Source organism: Sceloporus occidentalis, unplaced genomic scaffold (assembly GCF_023333645.1).
Source record: "Sceloporus occidentalis isolate IW3139 unplaced genomic scaffold, rSceOcc1.0.p SCAF_4, whole genome shotgun sequence".
Taxonomy (NCBI): Eukaryota; Metazoa; Chordata; class Lepidosauria; order Squamata; family Phrynosomatidae; genus Sceloporus; species Sceloporus occidentalis.
The window spans coordinates 133,041,678-133,069,655 of NW_028316984.1; the positions used below are offsets into that span (position 1 = coordinate 133,041,678).

Consider the following 27,978-nt stretch of genomic DNA (forward strand, 5'->3'; position numbering starts at 1 on the left):
ACTATCTGTCTGCTGTCTGTCTGTCTGTCTGTCTGTATCTAAATTACTCAAGTCATTTCTGATTTATGGCGACCCTAAGGTGAAGCTACCAAGTACAGTGGACCTTTGGTATCCACTGAGGTTTGGTTCCAGGTCCCTCTGTGGATCCCAAAATCTGTGGATGCTCAAATCCCATTAAATACAATGGATAGTAAAATGGCATTGCTTATATAAAATGGCAAAATCAAGGTTTGCTTTTTGGAATTTACATATTTTTTGAATATTTTCAAGCCATGGATGCTTGAATGCATGGATAAAAAAAATCTGTGGATAAAAAAAATCAGTGGATAAAAAAATCCATGGATATAGAGGGCCAACTAGTTTTCTTGACAAGGTTTGCTCTCAGAGAGTTTTTGCTCTTGCATGATGCTGAGAGAGTGTGATTTGCCCAAAGTTATCGAATGGGTTTCCATGGCTGAGTGGGAATTCAGACTCTGGTCTCCAGAGTCATAGTCCAACACTCAAACCATTACACCACACTGGCTGTGGGGAGAGGTTGCCTAATCAACGTGTTTATAAAACTGGGATTGCCAGCTTTTTGGCCAGCTCTTGCTATCATGCCTTTAATAGCACCTGAATATGTAGCCATTATGTACCTTCAGGGGCTTGTCTTCACTGGTCAGAATACTCTAGCTATACCCAAGTATTCCATCCCTGAATTCCCCCTGTTCTTGTGTTCTTTGTGCAGTGACAACAGGAGCTGCCTTCCTACATGATTCCCATTCACTGCCCAGCACTGCCACTAAAGTCACAATGAGCTGCCCAGCCATGTTATTGACTCCGGGCACCTCGTTCTGACTTCAGAGTAACTTGTGCCCATAGTGGCAGCACAAGGAGGCTCACAAACCACATGGGAAAGCAGCTGCCCATCATCATTGCAGAGAAAATTAAAAAACCAGAGCAAAAGGTAAGGTTTTTACATTTTGGTTAAGGGGAGGAAAGGCCAAAGAAGGGACAGACATCATATGATTCAGGGTTTTGGCCCTGCATTGTACAAAAAGGATATAGTGAGGCTGGGAGGGAATCTGAAGTAAATAACCCGTGTAAACAAGTCCTGGGTTGCCTGGTGACCCCTGGTGACCCCATGAATTTCGTAGGGTTTTCCTAGGCAAGGAACGCTTAAGAGTGGTTTGCCATTGCCTTCCTCTGAATATAGCCTATAGCACCTGGTATTTCCTGGAGGGAGGAAGTAAAAATATTTATGCCCTGCTGTTGTGAATAATTTCACCAACACAAGTGAGCATATTAAACATGAACAGGAGCATCCTGGGGTGAGTGGCACTTAAGTCTTAGGTACATTTAGTCTGACATCCAGAAATACCATATTCATCTTAGAATAACTTCTACCAAACTCAGTGAGGCTTACTTTTCAGAACTTCTGCACAGGATCACCGTATCATGGCTAAGCTGTTAAAACAAAACTATGGTATTTTAATAATATTCTTGTGCTTTAATCTTTAGCCTTCTAATAATTATGGGCAGAACCTGGAAATGTTTTTTAATGACAATTTCCAGAATCCACCTACCAGCTCCACTGCTGGGAAATGTTATCTGAAAAATGTAACTTTTCCAAGTTCTAATTTTGGACTATTACAATGGAATCATGTCAGTGGCATGCAACTGTGGAGCACCTATATCACAAAAGTGTCAGAACTAAACAAAGCATACCAGGGTGACTAACTAAATCAACTTCCTAAAACCCACATGCCTTTCTAAAAAGTATCAATGGATTTCATACTGCAGCAGCAGGACACCAGAAAAAGAGAAGTCAAGTGTCCCTAGAGAGTTCTAGACCCCACATGTATATGTAAAAGAGCATCCATAAGCCATTGGTGTAGAACATGCAACGTTCCAGATGTTGGGCTCTAGCTCCCATTATTCTCACTGTTGGTCAGCTGGCTAGGGATGAAAGTTCAACAGCAATGTAGGGGGCTACATATTATCTGCCCTAACTGCAGCCAAACAAATATCAAGAAAGTGGAAACCATAGGAGGGGCCCGGTTGATCTTAATGGCTGCTGCAAAGGTGGGAACCACACAGACCAAAACATATTCCTCATCGTTGGCTATGCTGGATAAAACTACTTGGACTTGCAGTGGAGCCTATATAACTGGCCTATATAACCAGGGGTCTATATAATTTCTACCCTTGGTTTACTGAATTCACTTGAATTTACTGTGCATACAGGATGACACTCCTTGGCTGCATCTACACTGCAGAAATAATCCAGTTTAATACCACTTTAACTGCCATGTCTCAATGCTACGAAATCCTGGGATTGGTAGTTTTGTGAGACATTTAGCCTTCTCTGTCAGAAAGCTCTGATGCCACAACAAACTACATTTCCCAGAATTTCATAGCACTGAGCCATGGCAGTTAAAGTGGTGTCAAACTGGATTATTTCTGCACTGCAGATGCCGCCTTAGTATTGTGTGGAAAATGCTTGCTTTCTTACCATTTTATCATTTTTATCTAGAATGTAAAAATTGAACTGATTTCAATTAACTTTCATACAAACTTGGTGTGGTTTCAGCACAGATGCTCTTTTACATATTTTTCTCCTTTTCCTTCCAAGTCATTGTTTGTAGTGCTTCTTCCTTTGTCTGCATAAGGTACTGATCACAGGGCTACTACAGGATGTTATATGACAACCATAACCAGCATTTAAAAGAGATTACATAAATGCATGATGGGCAGACCTGCTGTTGGCTCCCTGCTAGAGTAATATCTGGAAGCATAAGCAATATACCTCTGACTACTAGATGTCATAGACAAACAAAAGGAGATTATGTTTAGCTTTGCTCAGGCCTTTCCCAGTGTCAGAAAGGCAGTGTGTCTGAGCCAACCAAATTCATTGAGCTTAAGCACTCCTAAGCACATGATTGAACTGCTGGTTCTCCTGTTATGGCACAACTCTTTTCCTCATGCAAAAGAGCTAGTTTTATGTCTCTCATAAAGCTGTGAGCTTTCATTTCTACATATACAGAGACAGAGATCTCACTCTAATTAGTATTGTTTTTAGCAGTGAGCTGTGCAGAAAGAAATTGGAATAATTGGTGCACACCTTATGGTCACAAATTCAATTTTCTGAGAGATTCTAGCAGTTTCTTGGATCGTTTACTGCAAAGCCTTGCTTTAGTTTGGAAAAGGCCACAACCAACCCTATCAGTTGGCACCCCCACCCCAGCCCCAAACCAAACCCCAAACAAACAAACACAAGAGAAAGTGAGTATTAGCCAAATATTGAAATGTTCTTAGCTCCAAGCCTTCTGATTTGAGAAGTGGGACCATCTTCGTTGCTCTGGATTCTTGGGAGTAGGAAGCTGGCTTTGTGACTTATTCGGTTGCCTCACATTTTCTCTTAATTCTCTCCAGTACATTGTTAGTTTAGCCAGGAGATTGTCCTTTCCCAAAGTTACTGTTTGTACCTATTTCTTTTCCTGTTCCCTTGTAAAAACATCCATCTCCTCACTTTTGGTGTATGTTTTATTCCTCCTCCTGATTAATGGGGTTTTGCTTAAGGCTTGGGCTCTTAGAAATTTAGAGTGCCCCTGTCCCAGATTACATAGATGTTACTGCCAGTGTGGCATAGTGGTTTGACTGTTAGACTATGGGGGCATTCACAATTTTGTCCTGAGGAGATCCAGATCTCTGCAGTGATGCAATACCAGATCGGTGTTCTATATTTTCTGTTTCCAAATCTCTCCATGGCATTTTAACCTTGTTGCCATTCACACTTGCCACCGTTTCAGTTTAAAATGGAGGCGCCTCCATTTCTTGGAATGATGCAGTGTGATCCAAATTGTTTTGACAGCTTACTCACACTGTCAAAGATGCAGATCGTTGTGGCTCTTTTAAAAAGACATGAATACACAAGGTTTAGCAGGTTTTTCAGTAGCAACCCCCCACAAACTGCACCAAGTGCAGTTGGGCAAGTGTAAATGCCATGAAAATAACCTGGTTTCACACCGTGTTATTTTCATAGTGTGAATGGGGACATATGACTCTAGAGACCAGGGTTCAAATCTCAGCTTGGTCATGAAAACCCACTGGGTGACCTTGGGTAAGTCACACTCTCTCAGCCTCTGAGGATGGCAATGGCAAACCCCCTCTGAAGGAACTTTGCCAAGAAAACCCCATGATCAGTTCATCTTAAGGTAGCCATAAATCAGAAATAACCTGAAGATGGTAGACAACAAACTGGGAAGTTCTCCCTTGGTGCTGGATACAGGCTTAGAGAGACTTGTCTCTGCTGCATCTACACTGCAGAAATAGCAGAGTTTGACCACACTTTAAGTGCCATGGCTCAATGCTGTGAAATTCTGAGAATGGTAGTTGGCGTTCTCCTGGAGTTAGATACAGGCTTAGAGAAACCTGTCTCTGATGCATTTACACTGTGGAAATAATCCGATTTGACACCATTTTGACTGCCATGACTCAATGCTGTGGAAGTGTGGGAATGGTAATTTAGTTTAGCACCAGAGGTTTACCATGCCCAGAATTACACAGCAGGGAGCCATGGCAGTTAAACTGGGGTCACACTAGTTCATTTCAGCAGTGTGGATGCAGTGGGACAAAACAAGAGGGATTTTCCATTTGGGAGACCCATTTGTCCATCCAAAGGGCACTGAGCTTCATCCTTTGTGGTCCAAAATACCATGCAGAAATAATCGAGTTTGAGACCACTTTGACTGTCCTGGCTTCATGCTAGGGAATCCTGGAAACTGTAGTTTTGGGAGATATTTGTGAGACATTGAGCCTTCTCTGTCAGAGATAGCTCTGGTGCCACAGCAAACTAGAATTCCCAGGATTCTCTAGCACTGAGCCAAGGCAGTGAAAGCAATCTCAAACTGGATTATTTCTGCAGAGTGTTTTGGACTGTAGATAAACAAATAAATAAAAAATTACAAAACGCTCCAGTTATGCACGGGGGCTTTCCTCGAAGGGTTGAATAAGATTTCTTTCCTATTATTATTATTATTTGTTGCTGCTGCTATTGTTATTTTTATATTTATTCTTTTCTGTCTGGTGCAACCCCCCGTTATTGTTGTTATTATTATTATTATCATTATTTTCTGTCTAGGTGCCCCCAAATCCCCCATTGTTGTTGTGGTTGTTATTGTTATATTCTAGCTGGGTGCCTCAAAAGCCCTCGTTATTGTTGTTGTTGTTGTAATCTGGTTGGGAGCCCCCAAAGCCCTGTTATTGTTGTTATTGTTGTTATTTTCTGGCTATGTGCCTCAAAAGTCCTCATTATTACTGTTGTTGTTATTATTATTATATTCAGGCTGGGTGCCTCAAATGCTGACGTTATTGTTGTTATTATTTTCAGGCTGGGTGCCTCAAATGCCGATGTTATTGTTGTTATTATTATTTTCAGGCTGGGTGCCTCAAAAGCCCCCATTATTGTTGTTGTTATTTTCTGGCTGGGTGCCCCCAAAGCCCCCTGTTATTGCTGCTACTGTTATTGTTGTGGCTATTACTATTATTTTCCAGCTGGGTGCTCCAAAAGCCACCAGATAGTTATTATTATTGTTATTGTTATTATTTTCCAATTGGGTGCCCCAAAAGCCAGCGGTTATTGCTCTTGTTACTTTCTGGCGGGGAGGCCTCAAAGCCCCCTGTTATTGGTGTTACTGTTGTTATTATTATTACTATTATTATTTTCCAGCTGGGTGCCCCAAAAGCCACCGGTTATTGTTGTTGTTATTTTCCAGCTGTGAGCCCCCAAAGCCCTGTTATTGTTGTTACTGTTGTTGTTGTTACTATTATTATTTTCCAGCTGGGTGCCCCCAAAGCCCCCTGTTATTGTTGTTGTTGTTGTTATTTTCTGGCCAGGTGCCTCAAAAGCCACCCGTTGTTGTTGTTATGATTTTCTGGCGGGGAGCCCTTGAAGCCCCCTGTTATTTTTGCTACTGTGGTTGTTGTTGTTCCTATTATTATTACTATTATTATTTTCCAGCTGGGTGCTTCAAAAGCCACTGGTTGTTGTTGTTGTTGTTGTTTTCCAGCAAAGACCCGTTATTGCTGTTGTTGTTATTTTCTGGATAGGTGCCCCCAAAGCGCAGTTGTTGTTGCTACTGTTGTTGTTGTTCCTATTATTATTACTATCATTATTTTCCAGCTGGGTGCCTCAAAAGCCACCTGTTGTTGTTGTTGTTGTTGTTTTTCAGCTGAGAGCACTCGAAGCCCCCCATCATCATCATCATCATCATCATCATCATCATCATCATCATCATCATCATCATCATCATCATCCTTCTTCTTCTCCAGCTGGGTTCCCCAAAAGCCTGCTGTTGTTATTGTTATCCTTCTGCTTCTCCTTCTCTTCCAGCTGGGTGCCTCCCAAGCCTTTGCAGTGCTTGCAGCCAACGTGTGTCCCTGAAGAGGGACTGGGAGCGCTAGGGCCGGCCTTCCTTCTCTTCCTCCTCCTCCTCCTCCTTCTGCCTGACAGAGAGAGAGGCGGGGAAGGAACGTGCCTAGTCCTGCGAGCCCCAGGGGCTGGCCCTGTTATGTAGCCCAGGCGGCCAATGGGCAGCGCCAGCACCATCAGCATCACCAGCAGCAGCAGCAGGAGGAGGAGGACTAGGAGGAGGAGGAGGCTGCGCTGCTGCATCAATCCCTCTCGGTCTGCTGCTGGATCCAGTGCGAGGCAGAGGAGGCTCCCAGGATGGCTGCTTTCCCCCTGGGCTCCGTGGTGACTGGCCCTCCGGGCCTTGGAGGCCCTGGCTGCTCGGTGCACTGGTTCCGCCGGGGGCTGAGGCTCCACGACAACCCGGCCCTGCATCAGGCAGCAAGAGGCCCCCTCCGCTGCATCTACATCCTGGACCCCTGGTTCGCCGCCTCCTCCTCGGTGGGCATCAACCGCTGGCGGTGAGTGGCAGCAGAGGCAGCAGCCCTGGGAGGCTTAGGAGAGAGGGGGAGCCCAGGATGGAGGACAGGCCCCCAGAGACTTCTTTTAGAGATGCTCAGGATGAAGGAGGGCATCCTTCCCCATCATTCTGGGCAGGAGGGTAAGAAAGGGAGGAGGACCTGTCCTGGAAAAGCGCAAAGGAGGACAGGGGCACCACGGATGGAGGACACCAGAGAAGAAAAGCCAAAAACCACCCCTAGAAATATGTATGCATTCATGCTTCTTAGTTTTGTTCAAAATGGAGGCTCCTTTGGAATTCCTCCTGGACAGAAAGGTGACAGGGAGGACATGTCCTGGAAAAGGAGGACCAAGCCCCTCTACATTTCAGCCTCCCAAAAGGTCCTCCATTTTGAGCAGGACTAAGTAGTCCTTGCCTAATTAAACCCTATGAAATTCATGGGGTCGCCATAAGTCGACAGGTGACATGAAGACACATATATACATGAGAAGCATGAATTTATATTTATGTCAGTGTCTTTAGCTTTTCTTTGGCCGTGTCCTCCATTTTTCTTGAATGTCCTTCTTTTTGCAGTGCCTTGTCCTCTTTTGTGGTGAGGACATCTGGGCACTCTATAATTCACAGGGTGACCAGATGTCCTCCTTTTGCAGGACATGGCCTACCTTTCAACCAATACCCCAGGAGGAATTCCCAAATGTCCTCCGTGTAGAGCATGACTCCGAAGCATAGGTTTACATTTATAGGAGTGTTTAGAGGTTTTCTTTGCTCATGCCCTACAGTTTCCTTGAGTGTCCTACATTTTGCGGCGCCTTGTCCTCCTTTGCGGTGAGGACATCTGGTCACTCTGGATTTACCTAAGTGTTGACTTAGTCAGCCATGAGTTTAGGGCAGGGTGACCAGACATCCTCCTTTCCCAGGACATGCCCTGCCTTTCAGCCTTCTGCCCAGGAGGAACTGAAAAAGGCCTTCCATTTTGAGCATGACTAAGAGGCATCAGTTTATATTTATGAGTGTTTTTAGCTTTTCTTTGGAATGTCCTCCACTTTTCAAACTACAGTTCCCAGAATGCCATAGCATGGAGCCGTGGCAGTTAAAGTGGTGTCAAACTGAATTATTTCTGCAGAGCGGATGCACTCACTGTGGGTCCTCCGAGGCCGGATCTCAGTGAGCCATGAATCTTGGCCGTAGAAGGTGACTCCCCGCCTCAGTCCTGGCCTCCAGGTCCTTTAGGGCAGTCAGGGCACCTTGCCCTCGCATCAGGAGCTGCAGATGGTGGCCTCTGAACACTTCTCTGGCCGTGATTCAGTTTAGAGAAGGTGTTCTGTAGAATTAAGAGCAAGGAGTGTACTAAAGAGGTTATTATGAAAATATGTGAGGGAAAAAGGAGGAGAAACCAGAGGCAACCTAGCTGAGAAAACAGGTGGAGAGACCAGCACCTGTTTCATGTATCTAGCTAGGGTACAGATGACATAAAAATGTCCCTGTCATGGTGTTAAGATCAGTTTAGAGTCACACAACACATTCTGGCCTGACGAATTTGGATTTCAGAGGCTAAATTTTATGGGATGCAAAGCATCTGTTTTTGTGCCAAAGTACATTTGGGTTGTTTTCCAGTGGAGTTTCTGGACCTATAACTCTGCCTGTCTGCTTAGTGCATGTCATGACTTGCAGACTGCACATGGCTGAATTTATGGTGCTCCACTGATGCATATAGGGCAGAAGGGCGGGATATAAATACCTAAATAAATAAATAAATAAAATATAGGAAAAGCAAAGAACCTACAGTCATGGAAAGCTATTTACAGGGGAGCGATATCTGCCCTCTTGTGTTCCCTTCCTACACCCTCAGATCTATGGCTTATCTTTTATTATTTCTTCCATTGTCATTTTGTTTACCTGCCCCTGCTTCTCTGTTTGCCTTCATGCCTTTTGAGCCATGAAGCTAAATTGGATTATGGTAGCAAGAAGAAAAAAGAAATGAAATACTTCTGTTGGGGGAAAGAGGAGGAAGCAGGCAAACAAGCAAGCATTACCATTCTTCACTAAGATTTATTGTACTAGCTGCTAAATTGGGCTGTTTTGTATAGTTCTCTAATCTTTCCAATAGTGTTAATATTATAATCCACAAACCCTGGCCCTAAAACAATGTAATACACTCTACTTCAGTGTAATGTTTCCTGAAAGTAAAGGTGTTTCTACACTGTAGAAATAATACAATTCAACACCACCTTAAGCGCTGTACCTTAATCCTATGGAATCCTGGGATTTGTAGTTTTACCTTTCTCTGCCAGAGAGTACTGGTGCCTCACAAAACTACAAATCCAGGATTCTGTGGGATAGAGCCACGGCAGCTAAAGAGGTGTCAAACTGCATTATTTCTATAGTGTAAATACACCTTTTGTCCAAAGAGATTCAGCAGGCTGCATTGTTTTTTGTGGGTTTTTCAGGCTACGTGGCCATGTTCTACAAGAGTTTATTCCTGACGGTTCGCCAGCACCTGTGGCTGGCATCTTCAGAGAATGCAATCTTATGTAGGTGCAAATGAGATTCACATTGCAGTCTTACATCAGTATAATTCTGAAAGTGATTTTTTTGGTTGTAGTTTGTAGCTCCTCAGACAAATCACTACTTGAAGATCATCAGCTTAGTTCACAGTTTTTGCAGCCTCTGCAAAAAAAAATCATTGCAAAAGATCTGGAAAATATGAGATATTCTGAAGTAGTTATAGAAGGGAATAACTCTGGTGTCGACATTTGGCATAGCTGCTGGGATGCTGCTGCTTGTGGTGAAGAGACTGCACCTTCCCTAATGAGAAGGATTCTTGTTCTACTTGTTCTGCTACTGCTGGCATATACTTAGGGCACGTGTCGGCATATAGAATCCTAAGTATAGAAGCTGGGAAAGCCCTCTTATATCATGCTTAGTCCAATCACTTGCTAGTTGAGAAAGGATTATTCAACATTTAAGCCATTGAAATACCCTGTGTGGTTACAATTAAAAATAGAAGAATCAACTCAGGATATGAAAATACCAGTTGTTGAATGAACACTGCTAAAATCTGAAGTGCATAATGATTTTTCACACAATATAGGAAGAGACCTAATACAACCCTAGCATAGGCAGCAACATATAGAGGTATCTGACTTCGCTTCTGAAAGTATGTAGGGCATAGTGTTAATTCTCACCTTCCCAAGACAATTGTTTTTTACCAGAACACTGTCTGTTGTAGGATTTACGAGAGTTGAGTTGTCACGTAGGCAGCTGCCTTCTGCTTTATGTAATATTTTACAAGATCACTTTAAACTGGGTGAAGGGAATCCAGCCGGGTATCTTGGCAGTAAAAGGTGCTTATTCTGTCCCTTTAATTGCATGAATACAGCTAGGATGCAGTTCTGCTGGAATGTCTGAAAAATCGGTTTTGCACATACACATTCCTGCCCTATTCTTTTGCTTGAATTCTGACAGTTTTAGGGGAACTAAAAAAAACCCAAACCCTGAATAGTTTGACTTTTCCATTCTGATGGAACAGTGAAGGAATGTGCTGTATTAGTTGGCCTGCTGCACGTTCAGCTCATGCAAAGTTTGAACATGCATTCTAGCAAGAAGCCCTGCACTGGTACATTACATAATGCCAACATGCCACAAAACTGTGTTATATTATCTGATAACCTTTATAAGTGATGTGTGACATATCTGTACCAAATTGGAGCTATATATCACTGTGCATCTTTCATATCTCACATGAGTAAACATTATTATCATGGAAGACCATTTTTGTTTTATAAAATATGTCAATAAATGTAAAAATAATAAGAACTATTGTGTCTAGTACAAGTGTACAGAATAATAGTATGTTGATGCATACAGTTAACCATCTGTTGGTAGGCATATATTTCTATCACAAACTAATATTGTTGTTGTTTTCACTTCTTCTGATCTCTTTGCAAATTTCCAGAAGTCTACATTAGTGGTTGTGTATTCAAAGTCCTCTAGAGAGAGAAAGAAAAAAGAAAGAGAAGCCAAATTTCCATAAATGGCCTCTGTTAACTCTTTGATAGCTTGTAAGGTTTCCTTTTCACTCTCCATATTATGGCAAAGGACTGGCTCTGTTGTCTGTGGACTTTTCAGCTGTGCCTAGCCCAATGGTTTCTGATTGCATTTTGTTTCTTCCCCCTAGGTTTTTGCTCCAGTCTCTGGAAGATTTGGACAACAGTTTAAGAAAACTCGGCTCCCGCTTATTTGTAGTGCGAGGCCAGCCAACAGATGTTTTTCCAAGACTCTTTAAGGTAAGATCAAAATTATATGAAAATCTTATTTGGAGAGAATTTATCTGCATATAAATTAAACTTTAACAGTTAATTAAACTGCTGTTGACTTTAAGATCTTGATTTGAGGTCACTGTAAGTTTATTTAATAAGGGGGCACAGCAATTGGACCTCTCAGCATGTGAAATAACATAGGTGGAAAAGAGGACATCTCCTTTATGACTGCGGGCTCAAGCATTTTTGTTCTGTGTTTTAAATTATTCAGAAATGATATCCATTTAGGTGGGTTTTTTTTGTGTTTGTGTTTTTGTTGTTGTTATTTGTTTTGTTTTGGTTTTTTGCTTCTCATGATACTGGGGGCTTTGCAAAGCACTGCATGGTTAAGCATTGTGCCTTATTTTATATGTGTGTTTTAAATTATATGTACATGTATATGTATATGTATTTTGTGTCAGGTGTTTTCACATCTTCAAAACTTTTTTTTAAAATAGTGACATTATTATTATTGCCTTGCTTCAGCTCTTAATGCCATTGTCAGATATTAAAATAAACTAATGTCTGGTTTATCACAGTTAAAAAAAAAGTGTGCTTTGACGCTGCATTCAATAAGGATTTCTATGCATTGTTATGGATGACATTCTGTATACTGACATCATCAGAAGTATGAGTGATAGGATGAAAATACAGTCGACTCTTATTATCTGCTGGGGTTTGGTCCCAGGATCCCCCATGGATAATAAAATCTGTGGATGCTTGAGTCCCATTAAATGCAGTGGCATAGCAAATGGTGTCCTTTATATAAAATGGAAAATCGTAGTCTGCTATCTGGAAATTATACTTTTTTTAATATTTTCAAACTGTGGATGCTTGAATCAGTGAATTAAAAATCTGTAGATAAGGAGGGCTGATTGAAATGTTCTTCTGGCTGAAAATTACCTTGGTATAGGTGGTTAGATTTGCAACATTGATTGGGAAATATATGTGAATTGATTCAAAACCACTTTTTTCTTTGCTGATGTGTAGACTGTTGATTTAAATTAAATGTGATTTATTTTTATTTATTGTTCTTGTTTGTAGTTTATATTCTTGTCCTAAAATGGGACAGAAGGCAGCTAACATTAAAATGAACAAAACAAGTGCATTTGAAAACAAACCAGTTATGGTTCATATTGGTTTGATTAAGCTGTCATGGTTAACACTGAAAGTATTAATTTGTTTTCAGTGTTATAGTTGAGATTTTATCCTAATAGTTGTTTGGTAGCTTCAAATGCCTATAATTGATCATAGGGGGATGCAGCTGCTATGCTCACTTTCCATTCTTCCATTGCCTCCGTTACCTGTCAGCCCTGTTGTAGCCAAGAGGGCTCTACTTTTGCCACATAACAAAAGGAGGAGGACAGGAGAGAACAGTGGTGGAGCAGGAATGGACCCTGCATTGTCTCAGTCTTGCTGCCTAAGTACATTTAAATGTTTCAGTAGGGAAAAGGCATCCATCTTGACTTCTTAATCTGTAGTTGCAGCTGTTTGATCTAGTTTTTAAGTACTGTACATTAATGCCTTCCCGATACTTCGCCAGCTCCAAGACACAGTGGGATTAATGGGGAACCACTGCAGTATTTTGGAAGTTGCAATGGGCAATCAGGAAGCACCAGCATCAGATGGAAACTTTTTTTCATTCATGCATATAGAGCCCTAGAAGGAAACTCCAAAGTAATCCAGTGTTCTGTATTCTGCTAGCATCACACTTCAGTTCAGTATGCCCTTCTGTTTTTTAGGTTTATGCATTGTATACATTATTGGTATAGTATGGCACATTGGACCTTTGTGTGTACAGCACCTATTTATGTGCAATGAAGAGAAAAATTTGCTACTTTTCTTCAGAGTTTGAAAGATGTGCTTCAGCTGTAAATGAAAGGATAAAGAAGCTGTAAGATTTTTTTTTCCTTCGCCAACTGTCTGTTGGATATTGTAAAGGATTTCTGCATTTGAAAGAAGGAAACTCATAGACCCTGGACAAGTCTATCACAATTGTTTCCAATTGCCTCTCCCCCAAACCCTAAAGCAGATGGGTTTTCCAGAGCTCAGATCAGTCATGCAAAGATGTACACCACTACCACTTTTTCTGTTCAACCCAATCTAAACCAAGGGACTACTGAATCTTTCAGGACTTCTCTGAGAGCTGAAGGAGACAAGATACAGCTATACCTACTGCAGACATCACAGATACAAGCATTAGTCGCAGTGGTCAAACAGCAAGGTGGCTTGATTTAGGACAAATGCTTAAAAGAAAAGGAGCCACATTATTTTTAAGGCTGCATTTATAATACAGAGGGAAAAAAAGGAAGTTTGTAAATAGTGCCACAGACACAGACCAATCCTAGAATCCAGTAGTGATATACTCCTCCTGTAATGATGTGTTACATCAGTAAAATTATTCTGTGATTACACAGAAAGGTGGTGACAGGTGAAAAGGTTGCTCTCTCTAAGTTCCCGGTTTGCAAATGTCTGGCTTCTGGAGAGGACCATGGAACCAAAGCACTGAGCTTCAATAATCATAAAGCACACAGCAAAATGTGAGGTGAAAGATGGGTGTGAAATGAGATGAAAGAGAGGCCTAAAATCTAACTTTCATCCCCCAGAAACCATCAATACCCCTGGGCAGATTTAATTAGCATTTTGCTGTCCAACATCCTGATACTCAGCAACTGAATGGGAAACATAGTTTTTTCTCTTATAAATGCCAACTAAAAGCACTTCTTCATGGGCTCTGTGACTCACATGTGTGGGCCCACACCAGTGATGCATAGATGACCATTCAGATAGCCACAGTTACAGATAATCCATCTGTTCTTTAACAATTTGCAGAGGCTTCATTGCCAGCTGTGAAAGTCTGACCTAGAGAGATGAAAGATTAGGGCTGCTCAAAGCCTTCATTTTCCAAGAATGACGTCAGTTTCCCAGAGTTTTCAATATACAGCGTTAATAGCAAACAGGATTTCTTCAGATATACCATTCTTACTAGCTGGTCAGCTTCTACAGTTATATAGTTCTGGTTCTTACTGAACTCTTCTCCAGTTACTAACAGAGAAATCAACTTTTTAATTTGCCATTATATTTTTTGCTTGATGTTTGCAACACCCATCTGTTGCTGTGCCCTTCCTTGCAAACCCCCCCCCCCCTTCTCTATAGTTTTAACTTGGCTGTACCTAGATGTTGGTTGTGGGAAGCAATGGTTGGCTGTATCATATTTTGAGACTGATTATGGGATGCGTGCTGGGGCAACTCATGATATTATTATACACACCTTTGGTCAGAGAAAAAATAAGCCACGCTCTGGCAGAGTGAAAGAAAAGAGAAGCGAAAGGCTGAAGAAGAGATTGAATTTCCTTGAATTCTTTCTTGTGCCCTGATAGTTTCCTACAGCATTAGTCATATAGCAATTGACGTAGGCTGCATATAAACTTCAGAATTAATGCAGTTTGACACCACTTTATAGCATGGCTCAATGCTATAGAATTCCAGGATTGGTAGTTTTGTGACATATTTAGCTTTCTCTGTCAAATAGCACAGGTGCCATAACAAACTACACATCTCATTCCATAGCATGGAACCATGACAGTTAAAGCAATGTCAAACTGCATTAATGGTGCAGTGTGGCAGCAAAACTGTAACATAACTTACATGAGTAAAATAGTAGGCTGTTTGCAGATTAAATTTGGTATGCATATAAATATGATGTTACAGCATGATACTTAACACATATTGATAATATGAACATACATGTGAAAGCTGTAAATGCACTACTAGTTGTAGAGTGTTGCCATCTCATAATTAGAGTACTTCTGTTCAGGGGTCCTGTTGACCTAGATCAGGAGCGTTGTTTAGAGCTCACAGAGAACATCTTTTTCCCCCTTCTGTGTTGTATATTGTTAGAGGACTTAAGTTTATAAATGTTTTATTGCTATGCGCTGATGTATAGTTTTAGGAGAAAAAATTACTTATACAGGACCTGACTGCTTTATCTGAAAAAGGTTTGTGCACATGGCTTTAAACCGTGTTAACCTTAAAAAAAACCTTGTTAAATGAAAAAAATTAGTCTGCTTAAATTATTTTATTGCTTTAACTTGTTTTAACATGCTTGAATTTGATTTTACTTGTATGCTGCCTGAGAACTCATAATATGGAGCAGAATATAAATATTTCAACACATAAATAAAGTAGAGTGGGCCCTCCTGATTCGCTGGGGTTAGGGGCACAGAACCCCCATGAATGTGGAAAAACTGCAAACAAAAAACCACTAATTCTTTTATGAGAGAATACCTCTCTAAGAATCTCTAGGTCCTCCAATGCAACTCTGTGATCAACATCTGCCAGAAGTTGGCCATAGAATCACACCGGAGGACCCACAAATGCCTAGAGAAATGTTTTCTCTAGTAATCTCTAGGTCCTCCAAAGCAACTCTGTGATCAACGTCTGGCAGAATTGTGTTGGACGACATAGAGATTCTTAAAAAGGACATGTTAATCAAATCTGCAAATAATCAAATGTCAAAACCACAAATGTGGAGGGCCAACTATATACTCTCATAACTTAACTGAGGGGTGAAATAGACTGGTGAAAGCCACTCCTTCCGAAACAGATTGGGCCAAGGCAACCACATGCCATGGCCCCAATCCGCCTTGAAGCTGCCAAAAAAAAGGAGCTGCAAAGATCTGCTCCTTTTTCAGGTAGAAAAAGCCAGCTTTGCCAACCATGCCACAGCCGGAACCTGGTTTCATGACGCTCCAGCGGCATGTAAACTTCGTGCCGCCAGAGCGTCATGAAGCCACCACCATGTGATTGGCTGGGCTGCTTCCGGGTGTCTTGGGAGCATGCAGCATATCAATGCTGCTGTACTATACTTTCTTCGGGTCTACTGGCTGGGAAGCTGACCTATAGAATCAGACTAGCCAAGGAGAGATAAAAGAAGATCTTGTAAATTTTTACTCTGCTTTTAATTAATCTGATGTATTGTTGTGGTTTTTATATGAATACTGTTTGTATATTGTACATTGTGTAGTACTCTGTTGTAACCCGCTTTGATCTCCCAGGAAAAGCGGGCTATAAATAAACAGTTTATTATTATTATTATTATTATTATTAGATGCATTTGTGACAACTTTGACCTGATACAGACGGGCAAAAAGTGCCATCCTGGAGCTGATTTAAGGGCTCCGTAGGGCCGGGCATCCATATGTGCCCATCCCTAATAGTGGTGCCCATGCACCATCTTGCCGCGGCCCCGCTCACATGGTGCACGCAACAATGACATGTGGGCGTCCGTGCACCCAAACGAAACTCGCTGGAAGCAGCGGCATCAGAGCGCGCAAACATCATTATGGCACTCCTAAAAAGAAGCCACTCTAGGTGGCTTCTTTTTAGGGAGCACATTAGTGCCACACGGTGTGGTTGGCGTGGTGCCAACGAGGGGTAAAGACGGGCGGCAACCTAGATAAACAGTTGAACAGTTCCTTACAATTAAATAAACAACATACAGTAAAGTGTGGGTGAAGTGGGATGGAAATTCTCATTATGGATTGTATACTGATATGGATCGTATGCTGTTACACATGTTTGTTCTTTAAAATCCCAGTAAAAAATGTTTTTTAAATGGTAAGCGCTAAGAAACACCTTTTAGTCTTAAATGACAACATACTTTGCAAACAAATGCAAGAGCAGCTACTTGTTTGAGAAGGGTAGGATGTTTTAATATGTGTTAATGCTAATTCTGTAAAATAATAATAATAATAATAATAATAATAATAAAATTTATTTGTATCCCGCCCCTCTGAGAACAATTGGGGAGGCAAAACACTCTGCCTAATGCTGTTGCATGATTTTTATTTTTGCCATCCTTGCTTGATGTAATTTTAGGTATTCTCCACAAGTTTTAAGGATGATGCTTAAAATGATGCCCTCATATTTCTACTTAGCTGATATTGTATGGTTTCTTGCAGGAATGGGGAGTTACCCGTCTCACCTTTGAGTATGACTCAGAGCCCTTTGGAAAAGAGAGAGATGCAGCTATAGTGAAGTTGGCTAAAGAAGCTGGAGTAGAAGTGATAACAGAGAACTCGCATACACTTTATGACCTTGACAGGTATGTTTCAGATCTGCTTGTACAGATGAAGTATTATTCTGTCTAAGAAAACTATTGTTACTTATTATTTGAAATAACCAAAGGTTTTAAAATAACAGCAGAATTTGAAGGGTTTTTTTAATGAACCAGAATTTCAATTTCTTTACTGTGATGCCAAGAGTACAAACAACAGGGGCAAACACTAGCTGTGCTCCTCTGTACTAGTGTCTTGACACATTATGCCTTTTGGGAACTTTGTTCTCTCAAGGCTCATGTTTAACCACAGTATTAAAAGGAGGAAATCAGAGAAAGGTACATTTTCTCCTTCCTCCCCTGACTATTAGTGAAATGACCCTTTGGCCTAGACAAGTATTGGTCTTTGAAAGCCAGAACTAAAGAAATATATTAATCATTTATATGTTTATAACCCACCTTTCCTTCTCTGCCAAAGCTTTCAAAGGTGACTTATAAACCTTTGCAATAAGAATATTATTCTAATTGAACAATAATGAAGAAACCAAGAAGATTGTATTTAATTACTGTCGGGTCAATTTGACTTGACAGTAACTGCTTCCCCACTTTGACCTGTGGTAAACCTATGAATGAGAGACCTCCAAGAGTCCCAGTCATCAGCAGCCCTGCTTAGTTCCTGTAAACTCAGGGTTGTAGCTTCCTAAGTTGAGTCAATCCATCTATAATGAAGTCTTCCTCTTTTCCTACTGCCTCCCATTTTATCAGTCATTTCTAATGAGTCACCTTGTCTTGTGTTACATCCAAGGTACAATAGCCACACTTTGATCATTTTTGGCTTCTGGAGAGAGTTCTGGCTTGATTTGCTCTTGGACTCATTTATTGGTCATTTTGGCAGTCATGCATCTCTCAGTGCCTTTTTACACCCCCCTGGGATCCCCACAGTCCTCAGGCTTCATCCCAATATTAAAAATCTGTATTTTGGATGATGGCAGGGAACCTCAAATAACAACAACAACAAAATGACAAACCATCACCCTTGGAGCAGTAGTTTATCTTTATTCATATACCCTGCACCCGCAACTGAATAAGCAGTCCTGTAAGGAAGTAGAAGTCACTTTGGGATCCATTTTTTGGCCAGTGAGGCCTGCTGCAGGGGTGAAAATCTCTTGTGTATAGGAAGGCAAGTGGTACAATATACTGTATATAGAAAACTTTCATTTTTTGCATACAGTCACCTTTTTGGAAAGTTTCATCCATGCTTACTGGAAGTCCAGCAAGCAGAGCCTGTTCATGAAGCCTCTACTGGAGGTCTCTATGTGCAAACACAGAGGTATCTAAGGTCCAAAACACAATGAAGAAATATTCCAGTTTGAGACCACTTTATCTGCCCTGGCTCAGTGCTAGGGAATCCTGGGATTTGTGGTTTCTTGTGGCACCAGAGCTCTCTGGAAGAGAAGGCTAAATATCTCACAAAAAAAAAACAGTTTCCTCCACACACACTTGTCCTCTTTGCAGGGAGTCCAGGCAATGCATGGCCCAGACCCCAAGTTTGACATGAACAGACCAGACTACATCCGGCTGGTTCAGTAACCAGACCCAGGATATATTCCTCTTAACACACATTTTAAAAACTCCCTTGCATTTTCTTCTGTGAACTTAGATTATTTTAAATTTCAGAGGTCTGAGAGCTGTTTCTTAGTATGTCACTGTTCAGATGAGCTTAATTCCTCTGAAAAGAGGTGGGAAAGTTTGCAGGAGACAGTTTTCAACCCCCAGGACTCATGGCAGGCCTCACTAGCCCCCAGAATTGTGTGTAGGGAGAGACCTATAAGTCAGGCTTCTGCTTCTAGTTATTTGGGAGGGGTTAGAAGAAGTGTGGTGTAGTGGTTTGAATGTTAGACTATGACTCTGAAAGTCAGGGTTGGATTCCCCTCTCAAGCACAAAAACCCACTGGGTGACCTTGGGCAAGTTGCACTCTCTCAGCCTCAGAGGATGGCAATGGCAAACCTCCTCTGAAGATACTTGCTAAGAGAACCCCATGATAGGTCAGCCTCAGAGTTGCCATAAGTCAAAAATGACCTGGAGGCACAAAACAACAACAGCAGAAAAAGGTGTGGGAGGGCACTGCAGTTTGTTCTCTGGCAACATTACTGCTCCCAGAAGTTTCCAGAAGTGGCACGTGAGCATTTTTCCAGAAGGGTGCATATGTATGCAGACACTGTCTTCAGGCTGCCTTTTGCCTGACAACAATTGAGTTTTCCTTTGTAGATTTAAAACAACAACAAACAACGCCATGAGTATTGGACCATTCAAAAAATGTCCTGGGCAGATTCTACAACCTGTAACATTTGTCAGTATTAATCACTCAGATAACATTGCGAAACATCCTGTAATTATTGAGGATGTGGGATCTTCACTGGTTCTACAGAAGATTCACAAAATATACACATGAGTGCTGTAAACAAAAGATATTTTGTTCTGTTTTAATTTAGAACGTCAGTTGATGGTGGCAACAAATTGCCTGTTAGAGCAGAAAGTTCAGTCAAAGGCTCTTCATGAAATGGGCAGAATGTTCTTTGGAGGATTTTCTTTTCTTTCCCTTCAAATTGCAAATGGCTTGTTTTGAATGCTTTGAAAATATGGAAAGCTCGTGTTGTTGAATGACTCTTCTTTCACATACTGAAGCATACATTCAAAACTCCTGTATCCTCTATTTCTGAATATTTCAGTACCCTAAACTTCTTCTTATTAAAGGACTTTGTTGTGTGTTTTCAAATAATTTCTGAGTTATGTTGGCCCTATCACAGGGTTTTCTTGGCAGAATTTTTTCAGAGGAGGTTTGTCTTTGCTTTATGGCTGAGAGATGTGACCAAGGTCACCCCCTGGGTTTCAATGGTTGAGTGGGGATTCGTCCCCCTGGTCTTCTAGTGTCATAGTCCAGCACACAAGCCACTACACCACGCTGGTCTACTGTATTTGGAGAACCACTCTGGTATTCTTGCCTCATTCATACAAGCAAAACGCATGGCATAGGGACCACTCTGGTCCATATACTTAAGATGTCAGAGCTATTTTTTGTTGTGTACCTTCAAATTGTTTTCAACTTACGGCATTCCTAAGGTGAACCATTCATGGGGTTTTCTTGGGAAGATCTGTTAATAGGTTTGCCATTGCCTTCCCCTGAGGCTGAGAGCATGTGACTTGCCCAAGGCTGCCCAGTGGGTTTCACGGCTGAGCCGGATTTCCAGAGTCATAGCTCTACACTCAAACTGTAGACCTATAGCTGATAGGAAATCCTGGGATTGGCAGTTTAGAAAGGAGGATGTAGAATTCTCAGCCAGACAGTTCCTCTATTGAAGTGGTTTCCATACTTTGGTCCTCCAGATGTTTTTGGACTTTAGCTCCCAGAATTCCTGACTGTTCATCAAGCTGGCTGAGGCTTCTGGGAACTGAAGTCCAAAAACCCAAAGGACAAAAGTTTGGGAATCTCTGTTTCTTGTGCTTAACCAAACCACAAACCTCGTGATTCCAAAGAATGTTGCTATGGCAGTTGAAGTGCAACGTAGCCCTATATTTCTGCAGTACAAATGGGCCCCTGCTGTGGAGTTTTGACAGCTAAACAGTGTGCCTTCGAGCGTGTGACCCTTTTTTGTTGACCCAGTCTGTTTCAGAGCAGCCTTCTGATTTTTTAGACCATACAGTGCCTGTGGAGCATTTGGAAGAGAGGCTTCTTTGCAAGAGGGGTGCCTGTACCTTTCGTAGTATTGGGGTAAAGGTTTTAGGTTTGTTCATTGTTCAGATTTAAGAGGTAGAATAGCTGTGAAGCAAAGAGCCACTCTCTCTTTTGTAGCTGCGATGCTTCACTGGGAAACTAGATCACAGAGGCGCACACGTGAGTGTTGCTCTGCCAAGGCTTGGTAGCGTGGAGCGCCTCCTCTTTACATGTGCAGCCTGTAGGGAAGGACAGGCACATGGCTTTTGCTGAAACCTTGAAAGCCCCACCCTTTTGCATAAGCTGTTGATGTGGCTGCTCACTACTTCTATAACTCCCAGTGTACAAGCTGAGCAGGAAGCTGATTTGGTTGCTTCAGCTTTACATAAGCCAGTAGCTTGGCTCCCTCTGCCTCTTTTTAACTCTTCCCCTGCTGGCACTGGAAAAGGTTTCAAACCTCCTCTGAACAAATCTTGCCAAGAAAACCCCATGGTAGGTTTGCCTTAGGATCACCATAAGTCGGAAGAGCACTTGAAGGCACAGAACAACAGCAACAATTAGATGTAAGACTGTCTCAAATGGTTTAAATAATATCCGTTGTATTTACTGTAACTTCAAGAACCGTTGTGCTTTCCTACAAAATGTAAAGCCTTGTAATCTGCATTTTACACTTTGCTGGGTTGTCTAAAATTCAACCTTAATTATATTATTCTTACAATTGCTGCTGAGAACACAACCCATGTGGCTTCCTTAACCACAGGAAACTATTTTAGTGATGCAACTCCCCACATTGTTTGGGGTGTCTAACCACACCTACAATCCATTTTTCCCTCCTGGCATTTCTGTTGCTGTGCTTAAAACTACCTGAATTCTTAAGGAGCACTCTTGGCAACAGCTGGGCTGCTAATTCAAGGGATCATGTTTCTCAGCCTGAATGAGAGCTAAAGAGCTGTCAAGTAGAGCATTGGCATGGGAGCAAAACTGCATTTCTTCCACACAAGTATGCCATCCCTCTCCTTGTTCTTTGGATTTTTTTTCCTTACAAGCTCAGAGGCATTGTGCATATCTTGATAGATGTGCAGTGATAGAATTTTTATCTGCATGAGTTTGACTGTAAGTAGAGGATTGCTTTCCTGGATGTGCTACCACATGAAAGCTCTCCGCATGTAGAAAAAGGGAGAAGGTTTAGCACACTCCCCCTCATGTGCACATGCTATATCCAGGGTGTTTCCTTTGAGGGAGGCGTTCACCTGCCAGTCAGGTGAAGCAGTACAATTTGAATTTTTTCTGCCTGAGCCTATCACTTAATTATACATAAATTGTGGAAGCTACCAGACTTCTTGAGGTGAACTAAAAGAAGCTAGAACAATGTCAGTTTAAAACATTAATATTTTTGCAATTGCAGAGAGCTCACTTGTCCTAGAAAAAAGAGGAATATGATATAAAATACGGCGATCCTAAGATCAGTTGGCTAAAGAGGAACAGTAAAAAAATCCTTACCTTGTTCCTAAATCAAGAGTGGGAATCTTGCAACCATGAGACTGTTCCTGACTGTTCTTTCTCCCATTTTTTGGCTCAAAATGAGAGAATGGTGCCTCCAGGGCTGCATCCAAACTGCAGAAATAATCCAGTTCAGCACAACTTTAACTGCCATGGCTCAATGCTGTGGAATTTTGGGAACTGTAGTTTGTTGTGCCTCACAAACTACAACCCCCACAATTCCATAGCAGTTGAAGTACCATATAGCACTATATTTGTGTAGTGCAAATGGGCCCCTGATTGCATACAAACTAAGTTCCCAGAATTCCATAGCACTGAACCATGGCAGTTAAAGTGATGTCAACAGATTATTTTTGCAGTGTGGATGCAGCCTAGGAGGTCTAATCCTCTAAAACAGCCCACCCCTGTAAAATTTGTTTTAGAAAAAAGTCTGGTGTTTTTTGCTTGTTTGTTTTTCAAATGAGCATGATTTTCCTGACACTTCTGATATTGTCTGGAGAAATTAGTAAGTTTGTGCTAGGTCTGGGCATGGTGAAAAATGGCCCCTGTATGTATCAACATAAGTTGTCCACACTAGGGCTAAATGCACATGAAATGCTAGTATGAAATGGGGATAGCCTTCTTGAGAAACTGGTTTAAAATAATGTTTCTGGAATGAAAGAACACAGTTCCTATTCAGAGGATGGTAAAGTGGTTAACAAGACTGGGGATTTATTTATTAATTAAAATATTTATTAAATATTAATTATTTATTAAAATATTTATATCTTGCCCTATATCACAGTCTATGACCAGCATACATTAAAATCATCTTAAGAAATTTAAAATGTAAATAACATTATTTCAATGTTGATTAATCCTTACATGGTGAAGTTTTGGGCTACAAATTTGGTTAAAAGGGGCATGGACAGCAGTTCCTCCTTTTAAGTGACTGAGATAAGAAATAAATGCTGGACCAGTTCTGCATTGTTCTGTGTGTTCTATATTTCTTTTCTCCCACCAAATATCTGAAGAAATTGCTCATTCAAAATGCACATTTGACAATGCTGTTTCCTCCACACCTCCCATGGGAGCCAGTCTGTTCTTTAATGGCCTCTTCCTGCTCCCTTAGGATAATTGAGCTGAATGGACACAAACCTCCTCTCACTTACAAGCGTTTCCAGGCCATCGTTAGTCGCATGGACTTGCCCAAGAAGCCAATTGCCTCCATAACGCATCAACAGATGGACTTGTGCAAGACAGACATCCAAGACAATCATGATGAAACCTATGGAGTTCCATCCCTGGAAGAGCTGGGTATGTTGCTGAATTGCAGGTCAGCTGCACTTGCTTTCTGTAGGCTTGGAAAACCTCCAAGATGGGCTGCAGTATTCTTCTTGTCTGACCTGATCTGGCTCTAGTTTATCAACATCCTTCAGATTATCAGTGCATCTTGGGCTTGAGAAAATGAGCCAATTTAGCTGTCTCTACTATATCCTATGTACTGCCTAAATACCATAAAGGCACCAGATCCTGTCTGATCTTGGAAGCCAAGCAGGGCTGGCCTGATTAATACTTGGATGGGAGACTGCAGATGAATACCAGGTGTCATAGGCTATATTTCAGAGGAAGGAATTGGCAAAACTACCTCTGAGTATTCCTTGCCTAAGAAAAACCTATGATTTCAAGTCGCCTGTCACTGTAAATTGACAGGCGACTTAAAGGAATACACACATATCCTATGGCAGTTCATTACAATTATTTTACACAGTAAGGTAATGATAATTACAGAGTGACAGCTGAGACAGTAAGTTACACCTTTTAAAAAACTGAGAACCCAGGATTTGTATTTCATAAGTTAACAAAGCAGGATTTAGTTAGTTATATTTCAAGATACTTTGCCCCATCCTTCAAATTAAATATTAGGACAGTTTAACAATAAGAATATACAAGCATAATGAAACAATTAAGCCAAACAGAACAATATACTGAAAGCAGCAACATATAAAGAAAATTCCAGCAGACTGAGATGCCAGATCAGAAATTCTGGTGAGATTTAAAAGATATTTCCCTAGTGTTGTAATGATGTCAATGTAGCCCCATGAGGAGAACCTTCCATATTTGAATCATGACTACCAAGAAGGCTCTTTCCTCTCATAACCTGCCATCTGTAAGTCAGAACACTAAAGTAGAGGAGCTTCTTTGTTTATGACAGACATAGATACTGTTCCAAAGCCATAAAGGTTGTTCAGAGTCAAAGCCAGCACTTAGGTTTAAGTTTTAGGTTTAAGTTAGGTTTTAAGTTTAAGTTCAGGAATGGACCAGAACCCTGGCAAAGTGCTTCTAATTCTGAGTCCCAGTTCACAGTTTTGCTGCTGTATTTTTAACAGCACATGTTTAAGCACACACATTTCACAAAAATCATGCAGCACTATTGAAAATCAGATCAGGTACTACAGTATTAAAAATATATGGGTATACTTCAGTTAGCAAAGTATAGATGTATTCCTTGGTATTACCTCTTTAACAGAAAATTCGAACTAGTAGAAATAACATTGAAAGAACAGAAATGTTCCAACACCACAAAAAAACCTTTTCACTCTTTTGTTGCCACACATGTTCACTATGGGATTATGGAGGCAGCTCTTGTTTGCCTTGTCTGTTGTGGGCACACACACATAGTTACAGAAGGAGCTGAGCAGAATCAGACCGAACAGAACGCTACTCTTTCCCAGCTCAAGCTTTATTACATTTTTTTTACTACAGACATCCTGCTGCAGCCCAGCACCCAATGTCTCTGTTATTCCAGCTATTCTTCACCATTTTCTGAGTGCTGATGCCCCTGCCCAACCCAAACCAAACCAAAAACCCCTCCAGCTAGAAAGAATGCAAAGAGAAAAGAGGCAGATGGGTGGGCATAAAAATTTGGTTAAAAGGAACATTTTTGTAAAGGCTTTGTTAACCAACCTTTGCCTGTATGCTACATTCTTATGATAATTCTGGTATAATTTTTCAGAATTACTGCTACAGCCTACTTTTCAGCCCTTCTGTAATGGTGCTGTACATTCTATAATTGGGTTTTTCTGTCACTGACTTTAATAGCTGTTTCTGTGAACATATCCAATGTAGTGTATGTGAATTTTACAAGAAAGTATTTTGCCCTGTTGACCTATTTCTTCCTGTCATAACATTTCAAAAGAGAATAAGAAATGGAAAAATTGGGAAATCACCAAAGGGGAATTCAAGCAAATAGCTAGCATGTGTAGGGGTAAAGTCAGAAAAGCTAAAACGCAGAATGAACTCAGGCTTGCTAGAGAGGTTAAGAACAACAAAAAGGGCTTTTTTAATGTATATGTCCGCAGCAAAAGGAAGAAGAAGGAAACGGTAGGGCCACTACGTAGAGAAGACGGCAAAATGCTAACAGAGAAAAGGCAAAATTATTCAACACCTTCTTGGCTTCAGTCTTCTCAGAAAAGGCAAAGGGTGCTCAACCTGAGGATAATGGAGCAGAGGACAGAGTAGGGGAATTTCAGCATAGAATAAGTAGGAGATAGTACAGGAATACCTGGTTAATCTAAATGAATATAAGTCTCCAGGACCAGATGAACTACATCTAAGAATATTAAAAGAACTGGCTAATGTAATATCGAAGCCATTGGAAATAATATTTGAGAACTCCTGGAGAACAGGAGAAGTCCCAGCAGAGTGGAGGAGGGCAAACGTTGTCCCCATCTTCAAAAAGGGGAAAAAAGAGGATCCCAACAATTATCGTCCAGTTAGTCTGACATCAATACCAGGAAAGATCCTAGAGCAGATCATTAAGCAGAGAGTTTGTGAACATCTAGAAAACAATTCCATAATCACAAAAAGTCAACATGGGTTTCAGAAAAACAAGTCATGCCAGACAAATCCAATCTCTTTTTTTGATAAAATTACCAGCTTGGTAGATGAAGGGAATGCTATAGATATAGTATATCTTGATTTCAGTAAGGCCTTTGACAAGATTCCCCATGACATTCTTGCAAACAAGCTAGTGAAATGTGGGCTGGACAAAGTAACTGTTACATGGATTTGTAATTGGTTGACCGGCTGAACCCCAAGGGTGCTCAACAATGGCTCCTTTTCATCCTGGAGAGAAGTGACCAGTGGGGTCCCACAGGGGCCTGTCCTGGGCCCAGTGTTATTCAACATCTTTATCAATGACTTGGATGAAAGAATTGGGGGCATACTTATCAAATTTGCAGATGACACCAAATTAGGAGGAATAGCTAATACCCCAGAGGACAAGATCAAAATTCAAAATGACTTTAATAGATTGGAAAGCTGGGCCAAAGGTAACAAAATGAATTTCAACACAGAGAAATGTAAAGTACTACACTTAGGGTGGAAAAATGAAATGCACAGATATAGGATGCATGACACCTGGCTGAACAAGACTACGTGTGAAAGGGATCTAGGAGACCAAGTAGACATAAGTTGAACATGGGTCAACAGTGCGGTGTGGCAGCTAACAAGGCAATTTTAGGCTCAATCAATAGAAGTATAGTGTGTAGATCAGTGATGGTGAACCTTTTACAGACCAAGTGCCCAAATTGCAACCCAGACCCCACTTATTTATTGCAAAGTGCCATGTCCCTCTGGCTTTCTAGTAAGAAACTCTGGCAAACTCTGTGCTAGGGCGACAGCATGTGTGCCCACAGAGAGGGCTCTGAGTGCCACCTCTGGCATGCATGCCATAGGTTTGCCATCACTGGTCTAGATCAAGGGAAGTAATAGTACCACTCTATTCTGCTTTGGTCATGCCCCACCTGCAATATTGTGTCCAGTTCTGGGCACCACAATTTAAAAGGGATGTTGAGAAACTGGAGCGTGTCTAAAGGAGGGTGACTAAAATGGCGAAGAGTCTGGAAACCATGCCCTATGAGGAACGACTTCGGAAACTGGAGATGTTTAGCCTGGAGAAGGGAGGGTTAAGATGTGATATGATAGCCCTCTTTAAATATTTGAAGGGATGTCGTATTGAGGAGGAAGCTAGCTTGTTTTCTGCTGCTCCAGAGACTAGGACCCAGAGCCATGGATGCAAGCTCCAGGAAAAGAGATTCCACCTCAACATTAGGAGGAACGTCCTGACAGTAAGGACTGTTTGACAGTGGAACAAACTCCCTCGGAGTATAGTGGAGTCTCCTTCCTTAAAGGTCTTTAAACAGAGGCTAGATGGTCATCTGTCGGGGATGAATTGATTGAGAGTTCCTGCATGGCAGGGGGTTGGACTGAATGGCCCTTGCGGTCTCTTCCAACTCTATGATGCTATGGCCCTGTCCAGATGGGCCTCTTAGCACGTATGGAGATGCTCTCTAACCCTAGTATGTACTCTGTACATCAAAATGGCGGCGCCCATCTGTACAGATGGGCGCCGCCATTTTGACATGACGGCCGCGCCGCATCCAAACGGTGTGGTGCAGCCGTTACATGCTGCCGCCGCTACAGAGTGCTTCTGCGCCCTTTCAGCAGCGCCAAAA

General features: G+C 41.5%; 1 protein-coding gene across 2 annotated transcripts in view; it reads left to right on the forward strand.

Moving 5' to 3' along the window:
* The first annotated feature begins 6,603 nt into the window (after positions 1-6,603).
* LOC149314632 (cryptochrome-2) overlaps positions 6,604-27,978 on the forward strand; it is a 38,067-nt gene continuing 16,692 nt past the window's right edge. For both annotated transcript variants that reach the window (XM_089521506.1, XM_089521507.1), the window contains exons 1-4: positions 6,604-6,912; positions 11,089-11,197; positions 17,173-17,315; positions 23,592-23,776. In XM_089521506.1, coding sequence (XP_089377632.1) covers positions 6,710-6,912; positions 11,089-11,197; positions 17,173-17,315; positions 23,592-23,776 — 640 coding nt within the window. In that variant the 5' untranslated portion in view covers positions 6,604-6,709. The remainder of the gene's footprint in view (positions 6,913-11,088; positions 11,198-17,172; positions 17,316-23,591; positions 23,777-27,978) is intronic.